At 40.5% G+C, this 27392-nt stretch overlaps 1 protein-coding gene across 6 annotated transcripts in view; it reads right to left on the reverse strand.

Annotated features, from left to right (window-relative positions):
- Window positions 1–252: 252 nt before the first annotated feature.
- RUNDC3B (RUN domain containing 3B) overlaps window positions 253–27392 on the reverse strand; it is a 173409-nt gene continuing 146269 nt past the window's right edge. For 3 of the 6 annotated variants that reach the window (XM_002713833.6, XM_017344326.4, XM_051853374.3), the window contains 2 exons: window positions 17322–17440; window positions 478–757 (listed from right to left, as the gene is read on the reverse strand). In XM_002713833.6, the coding sequence (XP_002713879.1) occupies window positions 612–757; window positions 17322–17440 (265 nt within the window). In that variant the 3' untranslated portion in view covers window positions 478–611. Of the gene's footprint in view, window positions 758–9146; window positions 9230–17321; window positions 17441–27392 lie in introns of all 6 variants that reach the window. The other 3 variants (XM_051853372.3, XM_008261795.4, XM_002713831.6) reach the window with 2 other exon arrangements.

Consider the following 27392-nt stretch of genomic DNA (forward strand, 5'->3'; position numbering starts at 1 on the left):
AATAATTGCCTTTTTAGGCATTCCTACAAAATTTATAAAATGTTATGTGGAATGTTAAGCTGGTGCTAAATAATAAATGCTGAAGAAAAATTTAATAAGCCACTGTGAAACACAGCTTGAGAACCTTCCCCAGATACTGAAAACAAGACATTTAAACATTAGGGCTTAAGAAGAAATTAATAAAAATATGAAGCTAATAAACTGAAAATTTACTCACTGAAAAATGAAGCAAAGAAAATACATACAGTATCTAGAATAAAACCTTGAATTCATTCTCTGGTCACTAAGATACACTTAAGTATATAAAACATCAGTTGAGGAGTAAATATGTACAGTTTGCAATGAATTATTGGTTTGGAGGATCTTTGAACATTTTGAAAAGCCTTCTCATTTTTAAGCTTCCTCAATGAGAAATCTATTTTTCAAATGACAAATGACAGCATCATTGTGTTTTTCACTCAAGTTTACATGTAGTGGACTGAACCTTAAGCAACAGAACAGAATTCCCAACATGTACCAGAACAATATAAAATTTCAAAGGTCTTCCCAGCAGTCAAACTTATGTAAATTGAACATTTACAACATAAAAACCTTTGGCTTTCCATAGTTTTTCAGGATGGAGTTAAGCCTGGACTTGTCATCTCTGTTGTAGGACTTGCAAGGTAGTCATTAGATTTTAGGCTTGTTAGAGACTTGTAACTTGCTACTGATGTTAGAGACCCACAGAGACCAAGTAATGAGGGAGTATCTTCTTTACCTGAAAATTGGGATAAGACATCAGTTACCTGCCCTTCAAGATTCATAACAGTAAAATCCTAAAAGACTTACAAATGTCCATAACTTACAAGATATTATAAATACATTTAACCACGATGTGAAAGAGCAGTATTTCAGATGTTTGGCCCAGCAGTTGGGACACCTGCACCCCACATCATAGGCCTGTGGTCTCATTCCTGGCTCTGGCTCCTGACTCCAGCTTTCTGCCAGTGCTGACCCTTGGAGGCAGCCGGTGGTGACTCAAATAACTGGGTTCCTGCCACCAATGCGGTCGATCTAGATTGTGTTCTGGCTCCAGCTCCAGTCACTGCACGTATCTGGGGGAATGAACTATGGGCGGTGAACTCTGTCTCTCAAATAAATAAAAATAATAAAATAATTTTAAAAATCTCTATCTTAGCATGTTTTGTCTTTCATCATTCTTAAAAATTATACTAAATTATTTGTGCTTCTCATAAAAGTTCTGGATAGGGAAGTTTGAGAACCAACTTTCAGAGCAAAAATAAAACATGTTCACGTTTGTTTGTGGCTGATAACAAAAAACAAACTAATAAGTAACAATGACAGTGCCCAGGCCACAGAAATACCATGGTAAAAGTAACCACTAGAGACAATGATCCTAGTCAGTTGGGACTGCCCCAGTTGAGCAGGATGCCGCGACCCGGGGAGGTTCTGAACAGATCCTCAGGACTGGCTGTGCAATGTGAACCTTGTTAAGTTCTGCTCTTCAGAAGACCCCCAAAGCAAGGATGGTAGATCTTTCCATAGCTGAGGCAAAAGCAGTTCTTTTCCAAGCTGAGTAAGTTTCAACCAAACTATACAAATTCCAGCTTTAAGTGGCCAAGGTCTAAGGAAGTCAGCAGATTTCTAAAGAAGATGGAAAACCAGTTCTACTCCTACAGCTGTGGAAGTGACACCTGAGCCAGAGCCAGAGGTCTCTGAATATTACACACTATCTCAAAGCGCCCCTTGAAGTGCTTCTCTGGTCCTCTGCTAACTGTGGGGGTTCTCCCTCCTTTAATAAACTCTGAAAGACATGGACTTGCGTTCTGTGTCACATTTTCAGTGCCTACCACACAGCAGTGCTCACTAAATTCCTCTATGATTACTGCACCATGACTCAGTGGAACTGCACTGTGGGTCGGGAGAGCTCCTATGTGCTTTTTAGCCATGTGACTTGGGCAAGGCATCTTGGAACCTATCCTTTCTTTTGCGAAATGGTAACAACCCAAAAGATGACTGGTCATTCTACCTTCACAGTTTTGCTGACAAGTGAAATATGAGAGAGAGGCCTTTAAAAAGGTTGTGAAAAATGTACATTAGAAAAATACCTATTTGTTTAAAAGCACAAAGTGCTTACCAAAAAACTAAGAACAGAAAATACCTTGCAAGTAGGTGAAGCTTTGTGACATATGCGAAAGGATTATTACATATCAAGGATATAACTGAGGCAGGAGAAGATCCTCCAGAATAGATAAAAAAAAAATGTTAAAGCAACAAGCAATTGGTAGAGAGGTAGAAAGCTTATTCAAAGAGATAGTAACTGAAAATGTCTGGAATGCAGAGAAAGAAGGAACTATCTGGTTTCAGGAGGCCGTCACCAGTCATTCACATTGACCAAGTCTACCAAAGAATCAGGACCCAGCACTGTGGTGTAGCTGGCTAAGCCGCTGGCTGTAGTGCCAACATCCCATGTTGGTGAGAGTTTGAGTCCCGGCTGCTCCACTTCCAATACAGCTTTCTGCTATGGCCTGGGAAAGCAGTAGAAGATGGCCCAAGTCCTTGGGCCTCTGTACCCACATGGAAGACTTGGGAGAAACTCCTGGCTCCTGGCTTCAGATTGGCGCAGCTCCAGCCATTGCAGCCATCTAGGGAGTGAAACAGTGGATGGAAGACCTCTCTCTCTTTCTGTAACTCTGCCTTTCAAATAAATAAATACAAATCTTTAAAAAAAAAAAAGATGTAATCAAACTCTACAAGTTTAAAGACATGACTCTCAAATAAAAGAAAGAATAAAGTGGTCCCAGTTTGCCTGACTTCAGACATGTTAGCAGAAACCTTAAAGGCCAGGAGGAAGTAGGATGAGATATTACTGAAGAAAAAAACTTCCAGTCAAGAATACTGTACCCAGCAAAGCTACTCTTCAGATATGTAGAAGAAAGAAAGACTTTCCCAGACAAATCAAAGTCTAGAGAATTTATATCTGCCAGACCTGTCTTACGAGAAAAGTTCAAGGAATTCTCCAAATGGAAAGAGATACTAACAAAATATTGGAAGGTAAAAAACTGATAACTATATAAAATTAGAATGCTCTAATACTGTAAACTTCGTACATAAACTATTCATATCTTTAGAATGAATAAAATCAGTTTAAAATAAAAACTACATTAATATCTTAAGAGAAAGGCAACATAGGAAGAGATGTTGATCTTACTAATTTCTGTTGTTTCTTTTCCTATCTTTATAATCAGTGTCATGCTGCTATCATTTCAAAATAGTCTGTTATAGTCAAAAGGTGCTTTTTGTAACCCTCACAGCCACCATAAAGCAACTCTAATATAGTGTTACCAAAACCAGTAACCAAGTAATAAAACACAGTATTACAGAAAATAACTACAAAGCAAGATTATAACACAGGGAAAGGGAAAGAGAGAGAAGGAAAGGATTTACAATAAAACACAATCAAAATGGCAGCAGTAAGAACTTATCTAATTACCTGACATCTACACTGATAAGTTCTCCAATAAAAGACACGCGTGACCAAATAGATAAAATCACAAGACCAAGCTCTATGCTGCTTACAAGAAGTTCACTCCACCCTTGAGAACAGGGCTGGATGAAAGTTAAAGGATGGAATAAGATATTCTATGTAAATGGAACCCAACAAGAAGCAGAAGCAGCTACACTAACATTGCATAAAACAGATTTTAAATCAAAAGCATTAAAGACAGATAAGGAAAAGCATTCATAATGGTAAAGGGTGCAATCATGCAAGAGGAAATGAGAATTATAAACACATATGCAACCAACATCAGACCACTAGATTCATAAAGGGAGAAACCATCTCGAACACCATTTAACAACAGGGGACACTAACTACTCCACTATGAGAAAGGGACAAATCATCCAGACAGAAAATCAGCAAAGAAACAGCAGCGTGAAACTGCCTCACAGATCATCTAGACCCAGCAGGCATCTACAGAATGTAACCCAACAACTGCAGAAAACACATTCTCAACACATGTAACACAGGTCACAAGAGAGGTCACAGCACAAGTCTCAGCAAACTAAAATAGATCAAGTATATTTTCTGGCGACACTGCAGTAACACTAAAAATCTGTAACAAGAAAAACTCTGAAACTACATAAATAAATAGACATTACACTACTCACTCCTACAACAGCCAACAGATCAAGGGAGCAATTAAGAAAGAAGTTTTAAAACTTGTTTAGATAAATGAAATTGAAAGCATACCAGAAACCTATGAGATACAGGAAAAGCAATACTAAGGGGGTGTTTATACCTGTCAATATCTACACAGGCAAAGCAGAAATATCTCATCACTGTAACTCAAGAAACTAGAAGACATGAAAACCAACCAAACCCAAAATGAGTAGAAGAAAAGAAAGAAAACTCAAAGCAGAAATAAAGACTAAAAATAATTTTAAAAATCAATGAAATGAATAGCTGGTTCTCCAAAGATGAACAAACTGAGCAACCCTTAGATATCCTAAGAAACAAAGAGAAGACTCAAATAAGTAAAATCAGAGATGAAGTGGGAGGCATTAGAACTTTAAAACAGATACTCAAGGAATTCCAAGATGGTTAATAGGGGAAGGGTGTGCTCATTTTGAAAGGAGAAAACAGCAGAAGAAAACCAAAGGAAGTGCATTCCCAGGGGAGAGCTGGAGAGAAGCTTGCAATGGAAATTCTACAGGAGGAAGAAGGACAGCATGGAAGGTGTGGACAAGCAGCAACGAGTGAAACATCACACATGACCCTGCAGCAGGAACTGCAGGAGACGCCAGCTTTGGAGAGGCAGGTGAGAGCAGAGGGTGGCAGCCCATGCCAGTGGTCACACTGCCCAAGGGAGAGCCTGTGGGCCACACTGTCTTTGACTTGGGCCGGAAGCTCCAGCAGGAGGCAGGGTACCTGCCAAATTCAGTAACAGAAAAGCACGTTTCTTTCTCCCCACCCCCCCAACAAGGGTGCCCAGCAACTGGCAGGGAGAAGGCACAATCTGACACCAGTAGAGGCTGTGACAGATCCTGTCCTACAAAAAAAATTAGCTAAATAAATTCAACAACACATCAGAAAGATCATTCACCTGGACAAACTGCATTTATCCCTGGCATGCAGGGATGGTTCAACATATGCATATCAATAAATGTGATACATCATATTAATAAATTAAAGAATAAACCCATAAGATTATCTCAATAGATGTAGAGAAAACATAAGATAAAATAAAACATCTTTCATGATAAAAACTTTAAGCAAATTGGGTATAGAAGGAACACTCCTTAACACAATCAAGGCAATTTATGATAAACTCACAGCCAGCATCATATTAAATAGGAAAAAGTTGCATGTATTTCCAATAACATCTGGAACCAGACAAGGATGCCCACTATCACCATTATTATTTACATAGTAATGGAAGGTTTAGCCAGAGCTGTTAGGTAAGAAAAAGGAATCAAAGGGATACAAATTGGAAAGGAGGAAGTCAAATCATCCCTGTTTACAGATGACATGATTCTATCAATAGAAGAAACAGAAGAATACACTAAGAGACTACTGGAACTTGGAGTGTGGTAAAGTTGCAGGATATAAAATTCACAGACAAAAATTAACAACTTTTGCATACACAGAAAATGCTATGGCTGAGAAAGAACTTGTAAGATTAGTCCCATTAACAATAGCTACAAAAATTTAAATGATTTGGAATATATTTAACCAAGCAGGTGAAAATGATCTATATGATGAATTTATAAAATATTAAAGAAAAACTAGTTAGAAGAATATGCAAAAAAAAAAAAAAAAGGAAAAATCTTCCATGTTCATGAAGTGGAAGAATTAATACCATCAAAATGTCCATACTATGGAAAGCCATTTACAGATTCAATGTGATCTCAATCACAACACGAATGACATTCTAACATCAAGAAAAAGAAAAAAAGATGCAAAAATTCATATGGAAACCAAGAGACTCAAAGTAGCTAAAACAATCATAAACAACAAAAACAAATTTGGAGGTGTCATAATAACAGATTTCAAGACATACTAAATGGCAATAATTATAATCAGAACACCTGGTAATGAAACAAAAATAGATACGTAGACAAATACAACAGAATAGAAACTCCAGAAATCAATTCACCCATCTACACTAACAAATCTTCAACAAAGGAGCTGAACTCAATCCCTGGAGAAAGGACAGTCTCTTCAACAAACAGTGGGAAAACTGGACCTACACATGCAAAACTGTAAACTAAGACCCCTACCTTACACCATATACAAAAATGAACTCAAAATATACTGAGTATCTAAACCTACAAACTGATCCCATCAGATTACTAGAGAAAAACTCAGGGAAATTCTGTAAAGACATTGGCACAGGCAAAGACTTCTTGGAAAAGACCCCAAAAGCACAGGCAATCAAAGCAAAAATAGACAAATGGGATTACATTAAACTGAAACGCTTCTGCACTGCAAAGGAAACACATAACAAAGTCAAGATGCAACTAACAGAATTGGAGAAAGTATTTGCAAAGTATGTAACTGATAAAATATTAATATCCAGAATCTATAAAGAGCCCAAGAAAATCAATAACAAAAAAATTCAGTTAAGAAATTTGGCAAAGGCCTTGGATAGGCATTTTCAAGAGTCAATTCAAATGGCCAACAGTCATGAAAAAATGCTAAGGATCTCTTGCCATTAGGGAAATGCAAATAAAAACCACAATGAGGTTTCATCTCACCCCAGTTAGCAGGACTCTCACACAGAAATCAACAAATGATAAATGCTGGCCAGGATGTAGGGAAAAAGCTATCCTAACCCTCTGTTGGTAGGAATGTAAACTGGTGAAGCCATTGTGGAAGACAGTATGGAGAACAGATCTACCATAAGACCCAGCCATCCCACTCGTTGGAATTTACACAAACGAAATGAATTCAACATATGAAAGAGTGATCTGTTCCCCCATGTTTACTGCAACTCAAATCACAATAGTTAAGATGTGGAATCAACCCAGATGTCCATCAACTGATAACTGGATAATGAAATTGTGATATATACAGAGTATGGATTACTATTCTGCCACACAAAAAAAGAATGAAATTATGTCTCTTGCAACAGAATGGATGCAACTGGAAACCATTATACTTGATGAAATAAGCTAGTGCCCAGACAACAAATACCACATTTTCCCTGATCTGTGGTAACTAATAGAGTACCCAAAAAAATGAAATGTATATGAGTGAAATTGACATTTTGAGATTCCATGATTGTTTATGGCCCATGTCTCTACTGTTGAGGAACAGTGTTTTTTTCTTCTCACTATTTATTGAATTCTTTACTTAGTGTAGGGTTAACGTTATGAGTATAAAATAGACTGAAAGAAAATCTTTGTAAAAATTAAAGGAGGGAATGGGAATGAAAGGCGGAGAGAGGGTGACAGCATGGGTAGAAAGGAGTATGGGGTGAGAAGTATCAACAGTCTGGGGACAGCACTGTGACGCAGCAGGTAAAGTCACTGCCTGTAATGCTGGCATCCTATGTGGGTGCCAGTTCAAGACCCAGCTTCTCCACTTCCAATACAGCTCTCTACTGTGGCCTAGGAAAGCAGTGGAAGATGGCCCAAGTCCTTGGGTGCAGCCTTGGGCCCCTGCACCCACGTGGGAGACCTGGAAGAAGCTCCTGGCTCCTGGCTTCTGATCAGCACAGCTCCGGCTGTTGTGGCCATCAGGGGAGTGAACCAGCAGATGGAAGATCGATCAATCTCTCTCTCTCTCTCTCTCTCTCTCTCTCTCTCTCTCTGCCTCTCCTCTTTCCGTGTAACTCATTCAAGTAAATAAATAAATCTTTTAAAAAATAATCTATTTCTGTGTAAATGAGATATATGAAATTTGTTCACCTTTACAAATTAATACAAATAAATAAATGATTGTTAAAGATTACTATGAACAACTATATGACAAAAATATAACAGAAAAATGGGCAAATTCTTGGACACATTTACCTTATCGAGATTAAATCATGAAACAATGAGGCTGATAACAAGTAGTGAGCCTGAATTAGGAGTAAGAAGTGTCCCATTTAAAAAAAAAAAAGTCCTGGGGTCAGTGCTATAGGGGGTAAAGCCACCACCTGCAGTGCCAACATCCCATATGGGCACTTGTTCAAGTCCTGGATGCTCCACTTCAATCCAGCTCTCTGCTATTGCCTGGGAAAGCAGTAGAAGATGGTCCAACTTCTTGGGCCCCAGCATCCATGTGGGACGACTTGAGGAAGCTTCTGGCTCCTGGCTTATGATCTGCATAGCTCTGGTCATTGTGGTCATTTGGGGAGTGAACCAGCGAATGGAAGACCTCTCTATCTCTATGGCTCTACCTCTCCTTCTCTCTCTGTGTAACTCTGACTTTCAAACATAAATAAAAATAAAAAAAAAAAAAAGTCCTGGGGGCCAGCACTGTGTCACAGCAGGTTAAAACCCCAGCCTGCAGTGCCGGCATCCTATATGGGCACCAGTTTGAGTCCTGGCTACTCCGCTTCCAATCCAGCTCTCTGCTATGACCTGGGAAATCAGTAGAAGGTGGCCCAAGTCCTTGGGGTCCTGTATTCGTGTGGGAGACCCGGAAGAAGTTCCTGGCTCCTGGCTTCGGAGCAGCTAGGCTCTGGCCATTGTGATCATTTGGGGAGTGAACCAGCAGATGGAAGACCTCTCTCTCTGTCTCTGCCGCTCTCTGTAACTCTGTCTTTCAAATAAATAAAATAAGTCTTTTAAAAAAAGAGTAAAAAATTTTAAAATAAAATAGTTATGGACTAGATAGCTTCACTGCTGAATTCTGCTGAATATTTAAAGAATTAATATCAATTCTTAAATTATTCCAAAAATTATAAGAGAATGAAATTCCTCCAAACTCATTCCATGAAGACAGTATTAGCATACCAATACCAGACAAATGGAATTCATCCTAGAGATGGAAGCATAATTCAACATATTCAAATCAATACATGTGATATACTACAACAAGGACAAAATTTATGATTGTCTCAATGGATGCAAAAAAGGCATTTGATAAATCCAATATGCCTTACAAAAAAAAAAAAAAAAACTCTGCAAACTTACATATAGGAGGAACGTACCTCAGCATAATACAGGTCATATATGAACAAGCCAACAGGTAACATACTGAGTAGGAAAAAGCTGAAGGCTTTCTCTCTAAGATCTGTAACAAGACAAGGGTGCCCACTTTTAGCACCTTTCATTCAACATATTATAGAATATTCTAGCCAAAGCAATCAGGCAAGAGAAATAAATCAACAGCATCCAAATTAGCAAGAAAGAAGTAAAATTGTCACTTTATGCAGATGATACCATCTTATATAAAGAAAACCCCAATAACTCTACCCAAAAACCTAATAGAACTAATAAATTCAGCAAAGTTTCAGGATACAAAATCAACATATAAAAATCTGTAGGGTTGCTATACTCCAACTGTGAATTACCTGAAAACATCTAGACAGCAACTCAATTTCTCATATGTGTGTGTGTGTGTGTGTGTGTGTGTAAAATATGAATAAATTTAACCGAGGTGAATGATCTCCACATGAAAGCTATAAATCCCTGGTGAATGAAACTGAAGAGCACACAGGCGTGGCTTAGGAGAATCAATATTAACATGTTACCACTTACTCTAAATCACCAACCACTTAAGACTATTTATAGGAACTCCTGCTATAACTTTAAAATTCATGCAAAACTTATATTCTACCATGTAAATTATCTCCTTAATATAAAACTTTTAAAAATGAATAAACTCCTGGAGCCAGCATTGTGGCAAAGAGGGTTAAGGTTCTGCCTGTGACACTGGCATCCCATACATGCTGGCTCATGTCCTGGCAACTCTACTTATGGTCCAGTTCCCTGCTAATGGCCTGGGAAAAGCAGTGGAACAAGACCCAAGTGCTGGGGCCTCAGCCACCCACGTGGGAGACCTGGGTGAAGTTCCTGACTTTTTAGCCTGGCTTAGCCCTGACCATTGTGACTCCTTAGAGCGTCAATCAGTGGATGGAAGATCTCTTTTTTTTAACATCTCTTTTTTTAAAATAATATTTTATGTATAAAATATTACCAGCAAAAGTGATGTATAGATTCAATGCAATCATTATCAAAATAACAAAATAGCCATTTTCACAGAACTAGGTAAAACAATACTAAAATTTGAAAGGAACCACAACAGAATGTAAATAGTCAACACAATTAGAAGCAAAAAGAACAAGTTAGGAGGCATTATACTATTGGACTCAAAAACATATTACAAAGCTTCAAAGATTAAAACTGCTTGGTACTGACATAAAAGCAGACACATAAACCAAGGGGACAGAATATAGGCTCTAGAAGTAATAAATGCATGCATCTATAGCCAACTGATCTTACAGCAACAGTACTAAGACCATTCCTTGGGAAAAAGATGCTCTCTTCAGTAAATGGAGCTAGGAATACTGGATATCCACATGCAGATGAGCCCTCTCTCTCTTTCACCATGTATAAAAAGGAGCTCAAAATGGATTAAACTTAAATACCACTTGAAACTACCAGGAAAAAAAGGGGAGGAGATGCTTCAGGGCTTTGGAATGGGAAGAATTTTCAGATCAGATCCCAAAAGCACAGGAAACAAATGTAAAAACAAACAGGATTTCATCAAACAAAAGAACTAATGCGCAGCAAGAGAACTAGTCAATACAGTAAACAGCCTATAAAATGGGAGAGAATACATGCCAATTATACATCTGACTAGTAATCAGAATAAGGAACTTAAACAACTCAATAGCCCTGCCTCCCCAAAAAATCCACATTAAGAATGAGCACCCAATCTAAACAGACATCTCTCTGTCGCTCCCCCTCTTTGTGGAGGAATGACACAGGACCCTGCGCTGTTCTTTCGTCTGCTCGGCCCTCCCCGGGTTTGCTGCTGGTTCTTCCCAGGTTGGCTACTATCCCTTCCACCTCCGTGGAAGGGCAGTTCCCCCTGGCCACATTCCCCACTTCCGCAGGGGAGCGGCACACCGCCGGCCGGCTTTCTCGGGGGCTGCACAGGTGTTCCCCTTAGATGTTCCCCTTAGATGTTCCTGGTGCATGCCATCTCTCTCCTCCTTTATAGTCCTCCTCCGCCAATCCTAACTCGGCTGCCCACACGCCGAGTACGCTGCTCTCCAATCAGGAGCAAGTCCTACAGTTTATTGGTTGAACTGGAGGCAGCTGTGTGGAAGCTGTTTACTTCTCTCCCAGCGCCATATTGTGGGAGAGCAGATGCATAGAATAAGTCTTAATTCCAGTAACTCAGTCTAGTCCAGTTTGCTCCCCACAGATCCCCCTTTCTTTTTATTTTTGGCGTTGATACGCGCCTGTCTTCGGTGCCCCGTAGCACACACTCTGCTCTGCTTGCTAGAGTTGCCACAGGTTCTTACAAGTCCTATCAATCAGGCAAACCGAATCCGGGTCCTCTCTTCGCCATGTTGTGAGGAGGTTTTTAGGCGCTGATGCGTGCCTGTGTTCGGTGCCCCGCAGCGCATGCTCTGCTCTGCCTGCAGGGGCTTACAAGCCCTAACAATCAGGCAAACCGAATCCAAGCCTTCTCATTGCCGTATTGTGGGGGAGACTTATTAGTGTTGGTTCGTGCCTATCTTCGGTGACCTGCAGCTCATACTCTGGTCGAGCTGCTTGCTGGTGCTTACCGCCTTAATCAGGCAGACCGAATCCAAGCTTTCTCATTGCCATGTTGAGGGGAGGCCTTTCTATTTCTCTATTTCTCTATCTCCGGGCATTCCTATTTCTCCCATTTTACTTCTATCTTCCAGCATTCCTATTTCTCTCACTTTACTTCTAAACTTCTATTTCTCTTATCCCTGCAGCTTTCCGGTGCCCGCCCCGAGGCTGCTTCCTGGCTCTGAGCCGCTTCAGCCTGCGCCTCTCTCATCTGCGCGGCTTCCCGGCTTTGCGCGGCTTGGCTTCGCGCGCTCCGCGGTCTCCACGCCCTTCGCGTCTGCACCACGGCCTCGCGCCAGCCCCGTTCCCTATCTACTTGTGCCCCGCACGCTCTCTCTGTGCACGGCAGCCTCCGCGAGTCACACAGCGTAGCTTACGTGTCTGCCACTAGCATTCAATCTAAGTTCCCCGGGCTAGCCTGACGAATTCAACCCAGCATACGTCTCCGCCCCACAATTTGGCTTCCCGTCCTTTGCTCCCCGGGCTAATCAGACGGATCCCAATCTGGCTTACGTTTCAGCTTCTGGTTTCAACTTTTCGCCCCCCATTCCCGGGCTAACTTGAGAATCCCAAAGTGGCTTTCGTTTCCGCCTCGGCCTGCCCCCCACGGCTTCAATTTCCCTAACATTTTTCTCTACCCGGTATGTTTCCCCAAGCTTTCTTCCAACAATACTCCTCCCTCATTTCTCCTGGCCTCTCCCCACAGTCCGCATCTGAGTCTGTTTGTTCTAGCTTTCACTTTCGCTTTCGACCTTAGAGATTTCTCCCAGCTTCCCCCCGTAGTCCGTATCTGAGTCTATGCCTAGGCTTTCAATAGCTTCTTCCGGCACCCTTTTCGTCCGGCTTTTCCCTAGGCTGTTTGCTAGTCTCTCTCTCCGATATTTTCCCAGTTCTTCCTGTTTCTTCCCTCCTAAGTTTCATATCCGTCCTAAGTTTCCTATCCGAGTCACGGCACCATTATGTCGCTCCCCCTCTTCGTGGAGGAACGACACAGGACCCTGCGCTGTTCTTTCGTCTGCTCGGCCCTCCCCGGGTTTGCTGCTGGTTCTTCCCGGGTTGGCTACTATCCCTTCCACCTCTGTGGAAGGGCAGTTCCCCCTGGCCACATTCCCCACTTCCGCAGGGGAGCGGCACACCGCCGGCCAGCTTTCTCGGGGGCTGCACAGGTGTTCCCCTTAGATGTTCCCCTTAGATGTTCCTCGTGCATGCCGTCTCTCTCCTCCTTTATAGTCCTCCTCCGCCAATCCTAACTCGGCTGCCCACACGCCGAGTACGCTGCTCTCCAATCAGGAGCAAGTCCTACAGTTTATTGGTTGAACTGGAGGCAGCTGTGCGGAAGCTGTTTACTTCTCTCCCAGTGCCATATTGTGGGAGAGCAGATGCATAGAATAAGTCTTAATTCCAGTAACTCAGTCTAGTCCGGTTTGCTCCCCACACTCTCAAAGGAACACAAATTGCTAACAGGTATGTTTTTTTTTAAAAAAAAAAAAAAACAACACGGAACATCACTAATCATTAGGGAAATGCAAATCAAAACTGCAGTGAGATACCACATCACTCTAGTTAGAATGGCTCCTAACTAAAGACAAAGATAACAAGTGCCGGTGAGGACATGGAAAAAAGGAACATCTGTGCACTGCTGATGGGTAACTTACTACAGCTATTGTAGTGGAAAACAGTATAAAAGTTCCTCAAGAAACTAGAAATAGAACTACCTTATGACCCAACAATCCCAATCCCGGGAATGTATCCAAGGGAAATGAAGACAAGTCTGTCAAAAATACAGTTTCACACCCATGTTCACTGTAGTACTATGTACAATAGCCAAGGAATGGAAACACACTAAGTTTCCATAAAACAATGAATGAATAAGATATAGATACCGTGGAATATTATTCAGCCATAAAAACATGAAATCATGTCATTTGTGACAACATATATAAAACCAGAGGTCACTGTGTTAAATTAAATAAACCAAGCACAGAAAGACAAGTACCTCAAACTTGGTCTCACTGAAGTTTGAGTATAATGGTGGTTACCAGAGGCTGGAAGATTAGGGGTGAGAGAAGAATGAGCAAAGGTTTATTAATGGATACTATGTTATAATCAGATAGCAGTAAGAATTTCTGGTGTTCTGTTGCACAGTAGGGTTACTATAGATAATTATAATAGACTATTTTTCTGCTTAAAAAAAGGATTTTGAATATTTTCAGCATTAAGAAATGTTAAATGAAAGACAAGTTTACTCTCACTGGATATTAAAAAATGTATATATGTATCAAAACTTCCTTTGGCACCCCACATATACAATCTTTATCAGTTCAAAGTTTTAAAAAAAATTTAAAGGAAGAAAGAGTATAAAGTTCCATATATTCTTTGTTTTTTAAAAAAATTTTATTTATCTGACAGGTAGAGTTACAGATAGAGGGAGAGACAGAAAGAAAGGTTTTCTATCTGCTGGTTCACTCCCCAAATGGCCACAACAGCCGGTACTGGGCTGATCTGAAGCCAGGAGCCAGGAGCTTCCTCACAGTCCCCCACGCAGGTGCAGGGGCCCAAGCACTTGGACCATCCTCTACTGCCCTCGCAGACCATACCAGAGAGCTGCATCAGAAGAGGAGCAGCTGGGACACCAACAGCGCCCATATGGGATGCTGGCACAGCAGGCTGAGGCTCAGCCCACTACACCACAGCACCGGCCCCCATATGTTCTTGAGATCTCCTTTACTGATTATGTTTAGATCTTTTATATCTTTCTTTACTTCTTGTAGAGCTGATTTGTTTCATACTGATAATAGTGTGTTGCATTTCCTATTGTCTCTAGGTTTCTGTGTCTCTTTATATCTTGTATAAAGGTGAATGCCATTATTTGGTGCAAAATCTTGCTATAGTTTAATTGTGGCTTTCAGCATTAACACATGTCCTTCCTTGTAATGTTTAATGAATAGTGTCTTAAATTTTTAATAAGTTTTATTTATTTTAAAAAATATATGAAAGGCAAGGTGATAGAGAGAGAGAGAGAGAAAGATCTTCCATCTACTGGTTCAATACCAAATGCCTACAACAAACTAGACTGGGCTAGGCTGACGCCAGAAGCCTGGAATCCAATCTGTCTACACACCTAAGTACTTAAGCCATCACCTGCTCCCTTGCAGGGTGCATATTAGCAGGAAGCTAGATAGGACACAACGCAGGCACTGCAATATGGCAAGGTGTCCCCAGTACTATCTTAATCCTATGACACAACACCTGGCTCAGAATGTTAGCTGAAATTCCACTTGTGTGGTATTAGGTTTGCTACCCTCCTTTCTTTGTGCTTTTATTCTCCTAACATAAATTTGTCTATGCTTTTATATTTAGCCATTCTAAATAATTTGTAATTTTGTTATAATTTGATATATATGGTTATATTTAGTATGTTTCTTTTTCTATATGTGTTTTCTCTGCTATTTTCTATATTTTTTTAAAAAAGATTTATTAATCTGAAAGAGTTAGAGAGAGAAGGACAGACAGAGAGCTCTTCAATCCACTGGTTCATTCCCCAAATGGCTGCAACAGCCAGGGCTGGGCCAGGCTGAAGCCAGGAGCCAAGAGCTCCATCAAGATTTCCCAGGTGAGTTCAGGGGCCCAAATACTTGGGCCATCCTCTGCAGCTTTCCCAGGCACATTAGCAGGGAGCTGGGCAGGAAGAAGAGCAGCCAGGACAGGAACTGGCATCCACATGGGATGCTGGCATCCCAGGTGACGGCTTACCCTCTAGGCCACAACACTGGCCCCGCGTTTGAGTTGTTAGCACCATCTCTGCATCCCTACAGAAAGTGCTTTTTCGTATCTTTACACTTTGGGTTGACTTTCTCATTCTAGAGGTAATTTTGAGCTATTTAGGTTCATATCTCAACTTCTTTCTTTGCAAGCTTAGTTTTGCTGGATGCCTTTGGCACATGATGGCTTCTTACAGGAACATGAGAGACACCCTATGACCTTGGTGTTTACTTCTCTACTCACAGGCAATCTGATATATATTTACTGTCTTCTAGTTAGACTAAAAGCTTGCACTGTATGCGGCTGTGTTTCTTCTTATCTCTATATTTTTATGATATGTTGATTCAAATTTACATTACTACCTACCTCAGCTATCCAGAATTCCATAATTTTTTAAAACTAGACCTGGGAATTCTTAGAAATCTTAACCAATTAATCATAAAGGATATATGTCTCTCATGGTCAGTTCTTGTAGTCGTTTAAATTTATCGTACAGCTCTTTCCTCGCTGGGTTACTGTCAGTTAGTTTTTAGCTTTTTCCCTGTTTTTACTCATTTTATTAAGTATATGAGTATAGAACATTTTAACTGCTAATCTGTTATTTAACCTTGAACTCTCAGAAAATATATTTGTTTTCATAGAATCAGAATGTTATTAGCATTCCTCTCCTATTGATATTAAAATCCCTCTAATTAGAAATTAGGTTTAAATTCTAAATAAATGTGCCTTTTAGATGAGTCATAGTCAGCAAATCCATGCACAGTATGGATTAATGGATTACTGATTGAAATTACATATTTTAGATGATACCAGTGAATTCAACAGAAAACTGTTCACTGCCTACTAAGGCCATCCGAGAACATTTCAATGACAAAGGTAAGAGAAGCAGAAGATTTGGTTTAACACTGTTCACAATGCTGGCATCTTCCGATTAACTGGATTTTACTTTATTTTTCATATCCTATCACACAAATTCATTATACATTTATTCTATCAACAAATACTTGATAGTTGCCTACTCTGTGAGACTCTGGCATTACTAGTGCACAAGGTGAGTACGATTTCTATCCTTAAGTGTGCTGCCTCCCTGCTAATATGCCTGCACCCATGTGGGAGACCCAGAAGCAGCTCCTGGCTCCTGGCTTCAGATGAGCCCAACTCTGGCCATTGCAGCCATTTGGGGAGTGAACTAGAGGATGGAAGAGCTCAAATAAATAAATAAATCTCAAAAAAAAGAAACTGAAATATGACCACATAATTGAAAAGTTATGAAAATAGAAAAAGATGCTGTTCAAGAAGATGCACCACACTGGGAAGAGAGGCTGATAAAATATATATGAAAGAAATAGTAGGAAAAAGTAAAACACTTTTCAATTCTTGTTTCTGAAGTTTTTTCAGAAGATTCAAAAAGCCAAGTACCAAAGAGGATTCAAGAATAAGGAAACAATTTGTTGTGTTAAGAGCTGCTAAGAAGTATAAGAAGATGAGGACAGAAAAGAACTGACATTAGCATTGTTATTGTGATTAATCACTATCACCTGGATAACTCATTTTAATACAGCAGTAAAGGCACAAAAACCAAATTGGAATGGGTAAAAATGTACAGGAAGTGGGACTATGAAGGTAACAGTTATAAATAAGATCATTTGAGAAGCTTAACCACAAACACACGAGAAAAAAAATGCACACCATTTTAATCATAATAGTCAATTTCTAACATGCTTCAAAGAAATCTGTCATTCTCTGCCAATTTCTGCAACCAAAACCTTTTAAATAGGCGTTCTTCTTACCTTCACCAATTAAGTTTAATGCATCTTGTTTTCCATCTTCTTGTGACTGGCCTGGATCAAGGGAAGTCTGAGAAAGGCTAACTTCTGCAGATAACTGGTCAAGACTTTGATAACTTTTCCTGTAAAACAAAGATGAAAGACTAATTGATTTTCTTCTCACAAAAATAAATTCCAGATATATTTTAAAAGGTTTTCAATTTATTCAATTTCTAGTAAATTTCCCCAATCCTTCCTTTAAATTTTGCCTTTATTATAACTTCAAAATGATCTCCATTATATTTTCCTCTGTATATTTCATTGAAATAAAGAAAAGAAAAACAATTTGTCAAACAAATTAAAATCCTCATGCCAATTTTTGATTATTCACATGATTAAGAATTGGGGGCAGCTTCCAAGATGGCAGAGTAAAAAGGGAGCTTACTGCTCTAGTTCAGAAGATAGTTTAAAAACAGTGGAGACTTTAACCTGGCCAGGTCCCAGCTGTTGCAACCACTTTAGGAGTGAACCAGCAGATGGAGATCTCTTTCTCTCCTCCTCATCCTTTTCAAATCAATCAATAAAATTAAAAAAAAAAACAGTGGAGAGAGTGTAGTCTCAGGAAGAGTTTGGGAGAAGACAGCAGAAGAAACTCTACCGAAATCAGAGGGACGTGGTAGACCAATGTGGAAGGCATGGACACACACAACTCATGACTCTAGCAGCCGAGAGCCTATGCACCAGCATTGGAAAATGAGGTGAGACCAGACAACAGCAGCCGAAAAAGCTGCAAGAAGAGCCTAGAGGGAACCTGGCTTGGAGCCCCCTGGGGAAGAGTGTACCTGCCAAACTAGAGGAAAAGAAAAAAAGGATGGAATGGACACATTTCTCTCTCCATGATCACCTTTTAACAGCATCTTGTAACAAGCCAACAGAGCAGGCGCCTTTTTGAACATACATAACAGCTGTGCCAGCTCATGTCTGTGCCCATCAACCAGCCAAGTGGAGACTCCTGACTCTGGTGAGGAGAACTAACGGAGCTAGGAGCTTATGACTGTGTGAGGCTTCTATACCCAGACTGTGGTAAAAACTAAGGGTGTGTGTAGGACTCACAGTGTGGCTGGGACTTTGGGCAGTCACAGTGGGAGAATCCACATACTTAGGGCTTCCTGGTTACCTGGTGAGAGACAATGCTGGATAATCTGAACTTACACTGAGGACTGCAAAGATCCTTTGGGACAGAGCAAACAAATATTATACCCACTAGGGCTGGCACTCAGGCACTTGTCTCCTTTGATGAGAGAAGCTCATCTGAGCAGAATAAATTTCCCTTCGGATTAAAAATAAAGAAAGAGAGAGATAATATTTATCACTCTAAACCTGGTTGTGTCACCTTAGGCATGCCCTTAACCCTGGAGAACTGAACAGAGCTCCCAGGCCATACCCACTACAAACTTCTAGATATTCACTGAAAGCAGACATTCCACTTATCTACAGAGTCTTAGTACAAATGTAAAAGCAAAACAAAAATGAAGAAACCAATGAGTATCTCCATAAATGCCAACCAATATGTGCACCAATCCAAGAAACAAGAATAAGGAAGACAACATGATGCCCCTACAACAACACAACACTTCACTACCAGATGCTGAAGATGATGAAATGGAAGAAATGGAATTCAAAAAATTGATCCTAAGATTACACAGAAGTAATCAGAAGCAAATGCATGAACTGCTGAAATCCATACAGGACATGAAAGGAAATTTCTCCCATGAAATTGAGATCTTAAAAAGAAATCAAAATGAAACGAAGAATTCAATAGAACAAACAAAAAATGCAGTGGCGAGCCTTACCAACAGAATTGGTGAATCAGAAGAAAGAATATCCAACTTAGAAGATAAAGCACAGTAAATTATACAGTTAAACCAAAGAAGAAGAAATTAGAAAAAAAAAAACTGTTGGGAATCCAACATATGAATTCTAGGAGTTTCTGAAGGCATACAAAGAGAGAAAGGATAAGAAAGCCTTTTTAGTGAAATAACAGAAATCTTCCCAGGTTTGGAGAAAGAAAGGTACACGCAGGTACAGGAAGCACACAGAACTCCCAATAGACATGACCAGAAAAGATCCACGCCACGACACCAAACTCACCACAGTAAAACATAAAGAGAAGATTATAAAATGTGCATGAGAGAAATGCCAGATTACTTTCAGAGTCTCCAATTAGAATCACAGTGGACTTCACATCAGAAACCCTACAGGCTAAGAGAGAATGGCAAGATATAGTCCACGTCTTAAAGAGAAAAAAAAAAAAACCTGTCAAACCCAGAATATTATAATCTGCAACGCTCTAATTTATGAATGAAAGCGAAATAAAGACTTTCCATAACAAAGAGAAATTGAAAGAATTTGTCACCACACATCCAGCCCTAAAAAAGATGCTTAAGGATGGGGGCCAGCGTTGTGGTGCAGCGGGTTAACACCCTGGCCAGAAGCACCAGTATCCCATACGGGTTCCAGTTTGGGACCCGGCTGCCCCACTTCCCATCCAGCTCTCTGCTATGGCCTAGGAAAGCATTGAAAGGGCTTGCGCCGCAGCTCAATAGGCTAATCCTCCGCCTTGCTGCGCCGGCACACCAAGTACTAGTCCCAGTTGCCCCTCTTCCAGGTCAGCTCTCTGCTGTGGCCAGGGAGTGCAGTGGAGGATGGCCTAAGTGCTTGGGCCCTGCACCCCATGGAAGACCAAGAGAAACACCTGGCTCCTGCGTTCGGATCAGCGAGGTGCGCTGGCTGCAGTGCGCCGGCCACGCCAGCCATTGGAGAGTGAACCAACAGCAAAGAAAGACCTTTCTCTCTGTCTCTCTCTCTCACTGTCCACTCTGCCTGTCAAAAAAAAAAAAAAAAAAGGCAGTGGAAGATGGCCCAAGTCCTTGGGCCCCTGCGCCTGTGTGGCAGACCTGGAGGAGCCTCCTGGCTTCTGGCTTCGGATCGGCACAGCTCCGGCCATTGCAGCCAATTGGGGAGCGAACCATCAGATGAGAAGATCTCTCTCTCTCTCTGCCTCTCCTCTCTCTGTGTAACTCTTTCAAATAAATCTTTAAAAAAAAGGATGCTTAAGGATGTATTACACATAGAAACACAGAAAATGGTCATCACTACACAAGAAGGTTAAGGAAGAAAATAAGTAAAAATTCAAAGGAAATTCAAAGTAAAAAACAGAATTATTTTTGGAAAAATGACAGGGCAAAGTCGTTACTTATCAATAGTTATCTTGAATGTAAATGGTCTCAACTCTCCAGTTAAAAGATACAGACTGGTTGAATGGAAAAAAGACAAAACTCATCAACTTGCTGCCTACAAGAAACACATCTGACCCACAAAGATGCACATAGACTGAAAATGAAAGAATGGAAAAAGATATTCCATACCAACAGAAACCAAAAATAGTTGGTGTAGCAATCCTAATATCAGAGAAAACAGACTTTAACACAAATACTGTTAAAAGAGACAAAGAAGGGCGCTATGTAATGATTAAGGGACCAATTCAGTAGGAAAATGTAACTATTATAAATGTTTATGTACCTAATCACAGGGCATCTGGCTATTTAAAAGGAATGTTAAGGGATTTAAAGGGAAAATAAACTCCAATACAATAGTAATGGGGCTCTTCAATACTCCACTTTCAGCAATGGACAGATCAACCAGACAGAAAAACAGCAAGGAGACAGTTGATTTAATTGACACTATAGACCAAATGGCCTAACAGATATCTATATAACTTTTCATCCTACAGAAGCCGAATATATATTCTTCTCAGAAGTGCATGGAACTTTCTCTAGGATTGACCACATACTAGGCCATAAAGTAAGTCTCAGCAAATTAAAAAAAATTGAAATCATACCATGCATCTTCTCGGACCACAATGGAATGAAGCTGGAAATTAGCAACTCAGGAATCTCTAGAGCATATGCAAACACATGGAGACTAAACAACATGCTCCTGAACGAACAGTGGGTCATAGAAGACATCAAAAGAAAAATCAAAACATTTCTGGACAAATGAAGATGACAACAAAACATATAAAAACTTATGAGATACAGTAAAAGCAGTGTTAAGAGGAAAGTTTATAGCTATAGGTGCCTACATCAAGAAATTGGAAAGGCACCACATAAATGAGCTATCAGTAAAACTGAATAAAAAACACCTAAAAGATCAGCAAAAAAAAAAAAGAGCTATGTTTTTGAAAAAATAAAAAATATTGGCACACCACTGGCACAACTAACAAAAAAAAGGAGAGAGAAGACCCAAATCAATAAAATTAAAGATGAAAAAGGAAATGTAACAACAGATACCACAGAAATAAAAAGAATCATCAGAAATTACCACAAAGAACTGAATGCCAGCAAACTAAGAAACCTAGAAGAAATGGATAGATTCATGGACACATGCAACCTACCTAAATTGAACCATGATGACACAAAAAACTCAAATAGAATCATAACCAAGACAGAAATTGAATTAGTAATTAAGGCCCTCCCAACAAAGAAAAGCCCAGGACCAAATGGCTTTACTGCTGAATTCTACCAGACAGTTAAAGAACTAACTCCAATTCTTCTCAAGTTATTCAAAACAACTGAAAGGGAGGGAATCTTCCCAAATTCTTTCTATAATGCCAGCATCACCTTAATTCCTAAACCTGAAAAAGATGCAACAGAGAAACACAATTATAGACCGATATCCCTGATGAAAAAGATGCAAAAATCCTCAACGAAAGTCTAGCAAATCTAATCCAATAACATATCAGAAAGATTATCTACCCAGACCAAGTGGGATTTATCCCTGGTAGGCAGGGATGGCTCAACATTCACAAATCAATCAATGTGATACATCACATTAACAAACTGCTGAACAAAAATCATATGATTATCTCAAAAGATGCAGAGAAAGCATCTGATAAAATACAACACCCTTTCATGATGATAATTCTAAACAAATTGGGTATGGAAGGAACATTCCTCAACACAATCAAGGCAATTTATGAAAAACTCTTGGCCAGCGTCATATTGAAAGGGGAAAAGTTGGAAGCATTGCCACTGAGATCTGGTATCAGATAGGGATGCCCACTCTCCCCATTGCTATTCAATATAATCCTGGAGGTTTTAGCCAGAGCCATTAGACAAGAAAAAGAAATCAAAAGGACCTAAATTAGAAAGGAGGAATTCAAACTATCCCTATTTGCAGATGACATGATTCTATATATAGGGGATCCAAGAGACTCTATCAAGAGACTACTGGAACTCATAGAAGAGTTTGGTAAGTAACAGGATATAAATTCAATACAGAAAAATCCACAGCCTTTGTAAACACAGACAATGCCATGGCTGAGAAAGAACTTCTAAGATCAATCCCATTCACAAGAGCTACAAAAACAAATACCTTGGAATAAACTTAACCAAGGAAGTCAAAGATAACTTTGATGAGAATTACAAAGCATTAAAGAAAGAAATAGAAGAAGAGGCCGTCGCCGCACCTCACTAGGCTAATCCTCCACCTGCGGCACCGGCACACCGGGTTCTACTCCCGATCGGGGCACGGGATTCTGTCCCGGTTGCTCCTCTTCCAGATCAGCTCTCTGCTGTGGCCAGGGAGTGCAGTGGAGGATGGCCCAGGTCCTTGGGCCCTGCACCCCATGGGAGACCAGGAGAAGCACCTGGCTCCTGGCTTTGGATCAGCGCAGTACACCAGTCGCATGGCGCTGGCTGCAGTGGCCATTGTGAGGGGTGAACCAATGGCAAAGGAAGACCTCTCTCTCTGTCTCTATCTCTCACTGTCCACTCTGCTTCTCAAAAAAAAAAAATAAATAAATAAAAAGAAATAGAAAAAGATACAAAAAATGGAAAAATCTTTCATGTTCATGGATTGGAAGAATCAATATCATCAAAATGTCAATTCTTCCAAAAGCAATTTACAGATTCAATGTGAAACCAATCTAAATACCAAAAATATTCTTCTCAGATCCAGAAAAAAATGATGCTGAAATTCACATGGAGGAACAGGCGACCTCAAATAGCTAAAACAACTTATACAACAAAAACAGAGCCAGAGACATCACAATACCAAATTTCAAGACATAGCACAAGGCAGTTATAATCAAAACAGCCTGGTACTGGTACAAAAATAGATGGATAGATCAGTGGAAATGAAAAGAAACACCAGAAATCAATCCAAACATCTACAACCAACGTATATTTGACCAAGGATCTAAAACCAATTCCTGGAGCAAGAATAGTCTCTTCAACAAATGGTACTGGGAAAACTGGACTTCCACATGCAGAAGTATGAAGCAAGACCCCTAACTTACACAAAAATCCACTCAACATGGATTAAAGATCTACATCTATGATCAGACACCATCAAATTAAGAGGGAACATTGGGGAAACCCTGCAAGACATTGGCATAGGCAAAGATTTCTTACAAAAGACTCCAGAGGCACAGGCCATCAAAGCCAAAATAAACAAATGGGATTACTTAAAATCAAAGTTTCTGTACGGCAAAAGAAACAGGAAAGTGAATAGGCAACCAACAGAATGGGAAAAATTATTTGCAAACTATGCCACTGACAAAGGATTAATAACTAGAATCTACAGAGATCAAGAAACTCTACAGGCCAGCACTGTGGCACAGGCGGGTAAAGCTGCTACCTGCAGTGCCAGCATCCCATACGGGTGCCGGTTTGAGTCCCAGCTGCTCCACTTCCGATTCAGCTCTTTGCTATGTCCTGGGAAAGCAGTGGAAGATGGCCCAAGTCCTTGGGCCCCTGTACCTGCTTGAGAGATCCAGAAGAAGCTCCTGGCTCCATATAGGCACAGATCTGGCCATTATGGCCAGTTGGGGAGTGAACCAGCAGATGGAAGACCTCCCTCTCCCTCTCCCTCTCCCTCTCCCTCTCCCTCTCCCACACCCTCTCCCTCTCCCTCTCCCTCTCCCTCTCCCTCTCCCCTCCTCCTCCCCCTCTCTCTCTGCCTCTTCTCTCTGTGTAACTTTGACTTTCAAATAACTAAATAAATCTTAAAAAAATAGTTACTCCACAACAACAAAACAAAGAACCCACTTAAGAGATGGGCTAAGGACTTATACAGACATTTTTCAAAAGAGCAAACTCAAATGGCCAACAGACACATGAAAAAAAAAGTTCAGGATCACTAGCTGTCAGGAAAATTCAAATCAAAACTACAATGAGGTTTCACTTCACCCTGGTTAGAATGGCTTTCATACAGAAATCAACAAATAACAAATGCTGGCGAGGATCTGGGGAAAATGGTACCCTAATCCACTGTTGGTTGGAATGTAAACTGGTAAAGCCACTATGGAATACAGTATGGAGATACCTCAGAAATCTGAATATGGACCTGCCACATGCCCCAACTAACCCACTCCTGGAAATTTACCAAAGGGAAATGAAATCAGTAAACAAAAGCATTATTTGCACCTCCATGTTTACTGCAGCTCAATTCACAATAGCTAAGACATGGAATCAACCTAAGTACCCATGAACTGAAGACTGGATAAAGAAATTATGGAATATGTACACGATGGAATACTACATGGTGGTTAAAAAAGTAAAATCTGGTCATTTGAAACAAAATGGATGAATGTGGGTAACAATACTTAGTGAAATAAGCCAGTGCCAAAGGGACAAGTACCATATGTTCTCCCTGATCTGTGAGAATTAACCTAAAGGAACTCTGCAGAAGTGAAATTGACACTTTGAGAAGGGATGACTTGAGCTGCCCTTGTCTTGACTGTTGAGGAATAGTTTCATTTTGTTTTTTCTCCTTTTTTTCATACCACTTGTTGAACTCTTTACTTAACACATGGTTAATTATATGTGTATAAAGTCAATTGAAAATAGATCTCAGTACATAATAAGAGTGGGAACAAGAGAGGGAGGAGGATGTTTACAGATTTACAGTTATATAGTTCTGCATACATTGCTACAGAATTACTACTAAGGGTACAGTTTAAAAACTGGCCATGGGACTCCAAATCCCATTAAAATTGGTGGTAAAAATGCCATCTTAATTGTTAAAGTGATCATATTAAATGTTAAAGTGAACTTATAGATAGAATTAAGTGTAAAGTGTAAAGAAATAATATAAATAGGGTCAAGTGCCTTGCAATAATAATAGTTAGAATGAAAAAGGAGAGAATGTCCAACATGGGAAGCAGTCCACACAGCAGACTCATAGAATGACAATTGCTGTAAGTAAAACTCTGACCTCAGAATCAGCCCTTATGACTTCCTGGTCTGCCTGAAAGGCCTGTGAGAGCATTTCAGGCATGGAAAGCTGAGACACTGTGGCAAAAAATGTTCTACTTGAAGGACCTCTGTGAGTGAGATCCCAGTGGAAGTAAGTGCCCATCAAAGAAGGATGTACTTTTCTCTAAAGGGAGGAGAAAACTTCCACTTTGCTTATGGCCTTGTCCAAATACAGCAGAGTTTGTGGACTCAAAAGGCTTCCATAACCCAGGCTGCTCATTGTGGTCACTGATGTCATAAATAACAGTGTTAACTGTTAAGTTAATAACAAGAGTCAATGTGCACTAACTCCCCATGCAGGACCACTGTCTTCAATGAGTTGTATTGAGAGTTAACTGTAAAACCAGTTCTCAAACAGTTTTATGTCTGTGTGTGTGTGCAAATTGTTGAAATCTTTACTTAGTATAGAGTTGTTCTTTTTTTAACTTTTTTTTTTTTTTTGACAGGCAGAGTGGACAGTGAGAGAGAGAGACAGAGAGAAAGGTCTTCCTTTGCCGTTGGTTCACCCTCCAATGGCCGCCGCGGCCGGCGCACTGCAGCCGGCGCGCTGCAGCCGGCGCACCGCGCTGATCCGATGGCAGGAGCCAGGAGCCAGGTGCTTTTCCTGGTCTCCCATGGGGTGCAGGGCCCAAGCACCTGGGCCATCCTCCACTGCACTCCCTGGCCACAGCAGAGAGCTGGCCTGGAAGAGGGGCAACCAGGACAGAATCCGGCGCCCCAACCGGGACTAGAACCCAGTGTGCCGGCGCCGCTAGGCGGAGGATTAGCCTATTGAGCCGCGGCACCGGCCTTCTTTTTTTAACTTTTATTGAATAAATATAAATTTCCAAAGTACAGCTTATGGATTACAGTGGCTTTTTCCCCCCAAAACTTCCCTCCCACCCACAACTCTCCCCTTTCCCATGCTCTCTCCCCTTCCATTCACATCAAGATTCATTTTCAATTATCTTTATATACAGAAGATCGATTTAGTACATATTAAGTAAAGATTTCAACAGTTTGCACCCACACAGAACATAAAGTGTAAAATGCTGTTTGAGTACTAGTTATAGCATTAATTCACATTGAACAACACATTAAGGACAGAGATCCTACATGAGGAGTAAGTACACAGGGACTCCTATTGTTGACTTAACAATTCAACACTCTTGTTTATGGCATCAGTAATCTCCCTAAGCTCTTGTCATGAGTTGCCAAGGCTATTGAAGACTTTTGAGTTCGCTGATTTCAATCTTATTCTGACAGGGTCATAGTCAAAGTGGAAGTTCTCTCCTCCCTTCAGAGAAAGGTACCTCCTTCTTTGATAACCCGTTCTTTCTACTGGGATCTCATTTGAACAGATCTTTCATTTAGGTCCTCTTTTTTTTTTTTGCCAGAGTGTCTTGGCTTTCCATGCCTGAAATACTCTCATGGGCTCTTCAGCCAGATCCGAATGCCTTAAGGGCTGATTCTGAGGCCAGAGTGCTGTTTAGGACATATGCCATTCTATGAGTCTGCTGCATATCCCGCTTCCCATGTTGGATCATTCTCTCCCCTTTTAATTCAATCAGTTAATATTAGCAGACACTAGTCTTGTTTATGTTATCCCTTTGACTCTTAGACCTATCAGTATGATCAACTGTGAACTGAAATTGATCACTTGGACTAGTGAGATGGCATTGGTACATGCAACCTTGATGGGATTGAATTGGAATCCTGTGGCGTGTTTCTAACTCTACCATTTGGGGCAAGTCAGCTTGAGCATGTCCCAAATTGTACATCTCCTCCCTCTCTT

The sequence above is a fragment of the Oryctolagus cuniculus genome, chromosome 16 (genome assembly GCF_051225735.1).
Source record: "Oryctolagus cuniculus isolate XC-2025 breed Fujian yellow rabbit chromosome 16, ASM5122573v1, whole genome shotgun sequence".
NCBI classification, from domain to species: domain Eukaryota; kingdom Metazoa; phylum Chordata; class Mammalia; order Lagomorpha; family Leporidae; genus Oryctolagus; species Oryctolagus cuniculus.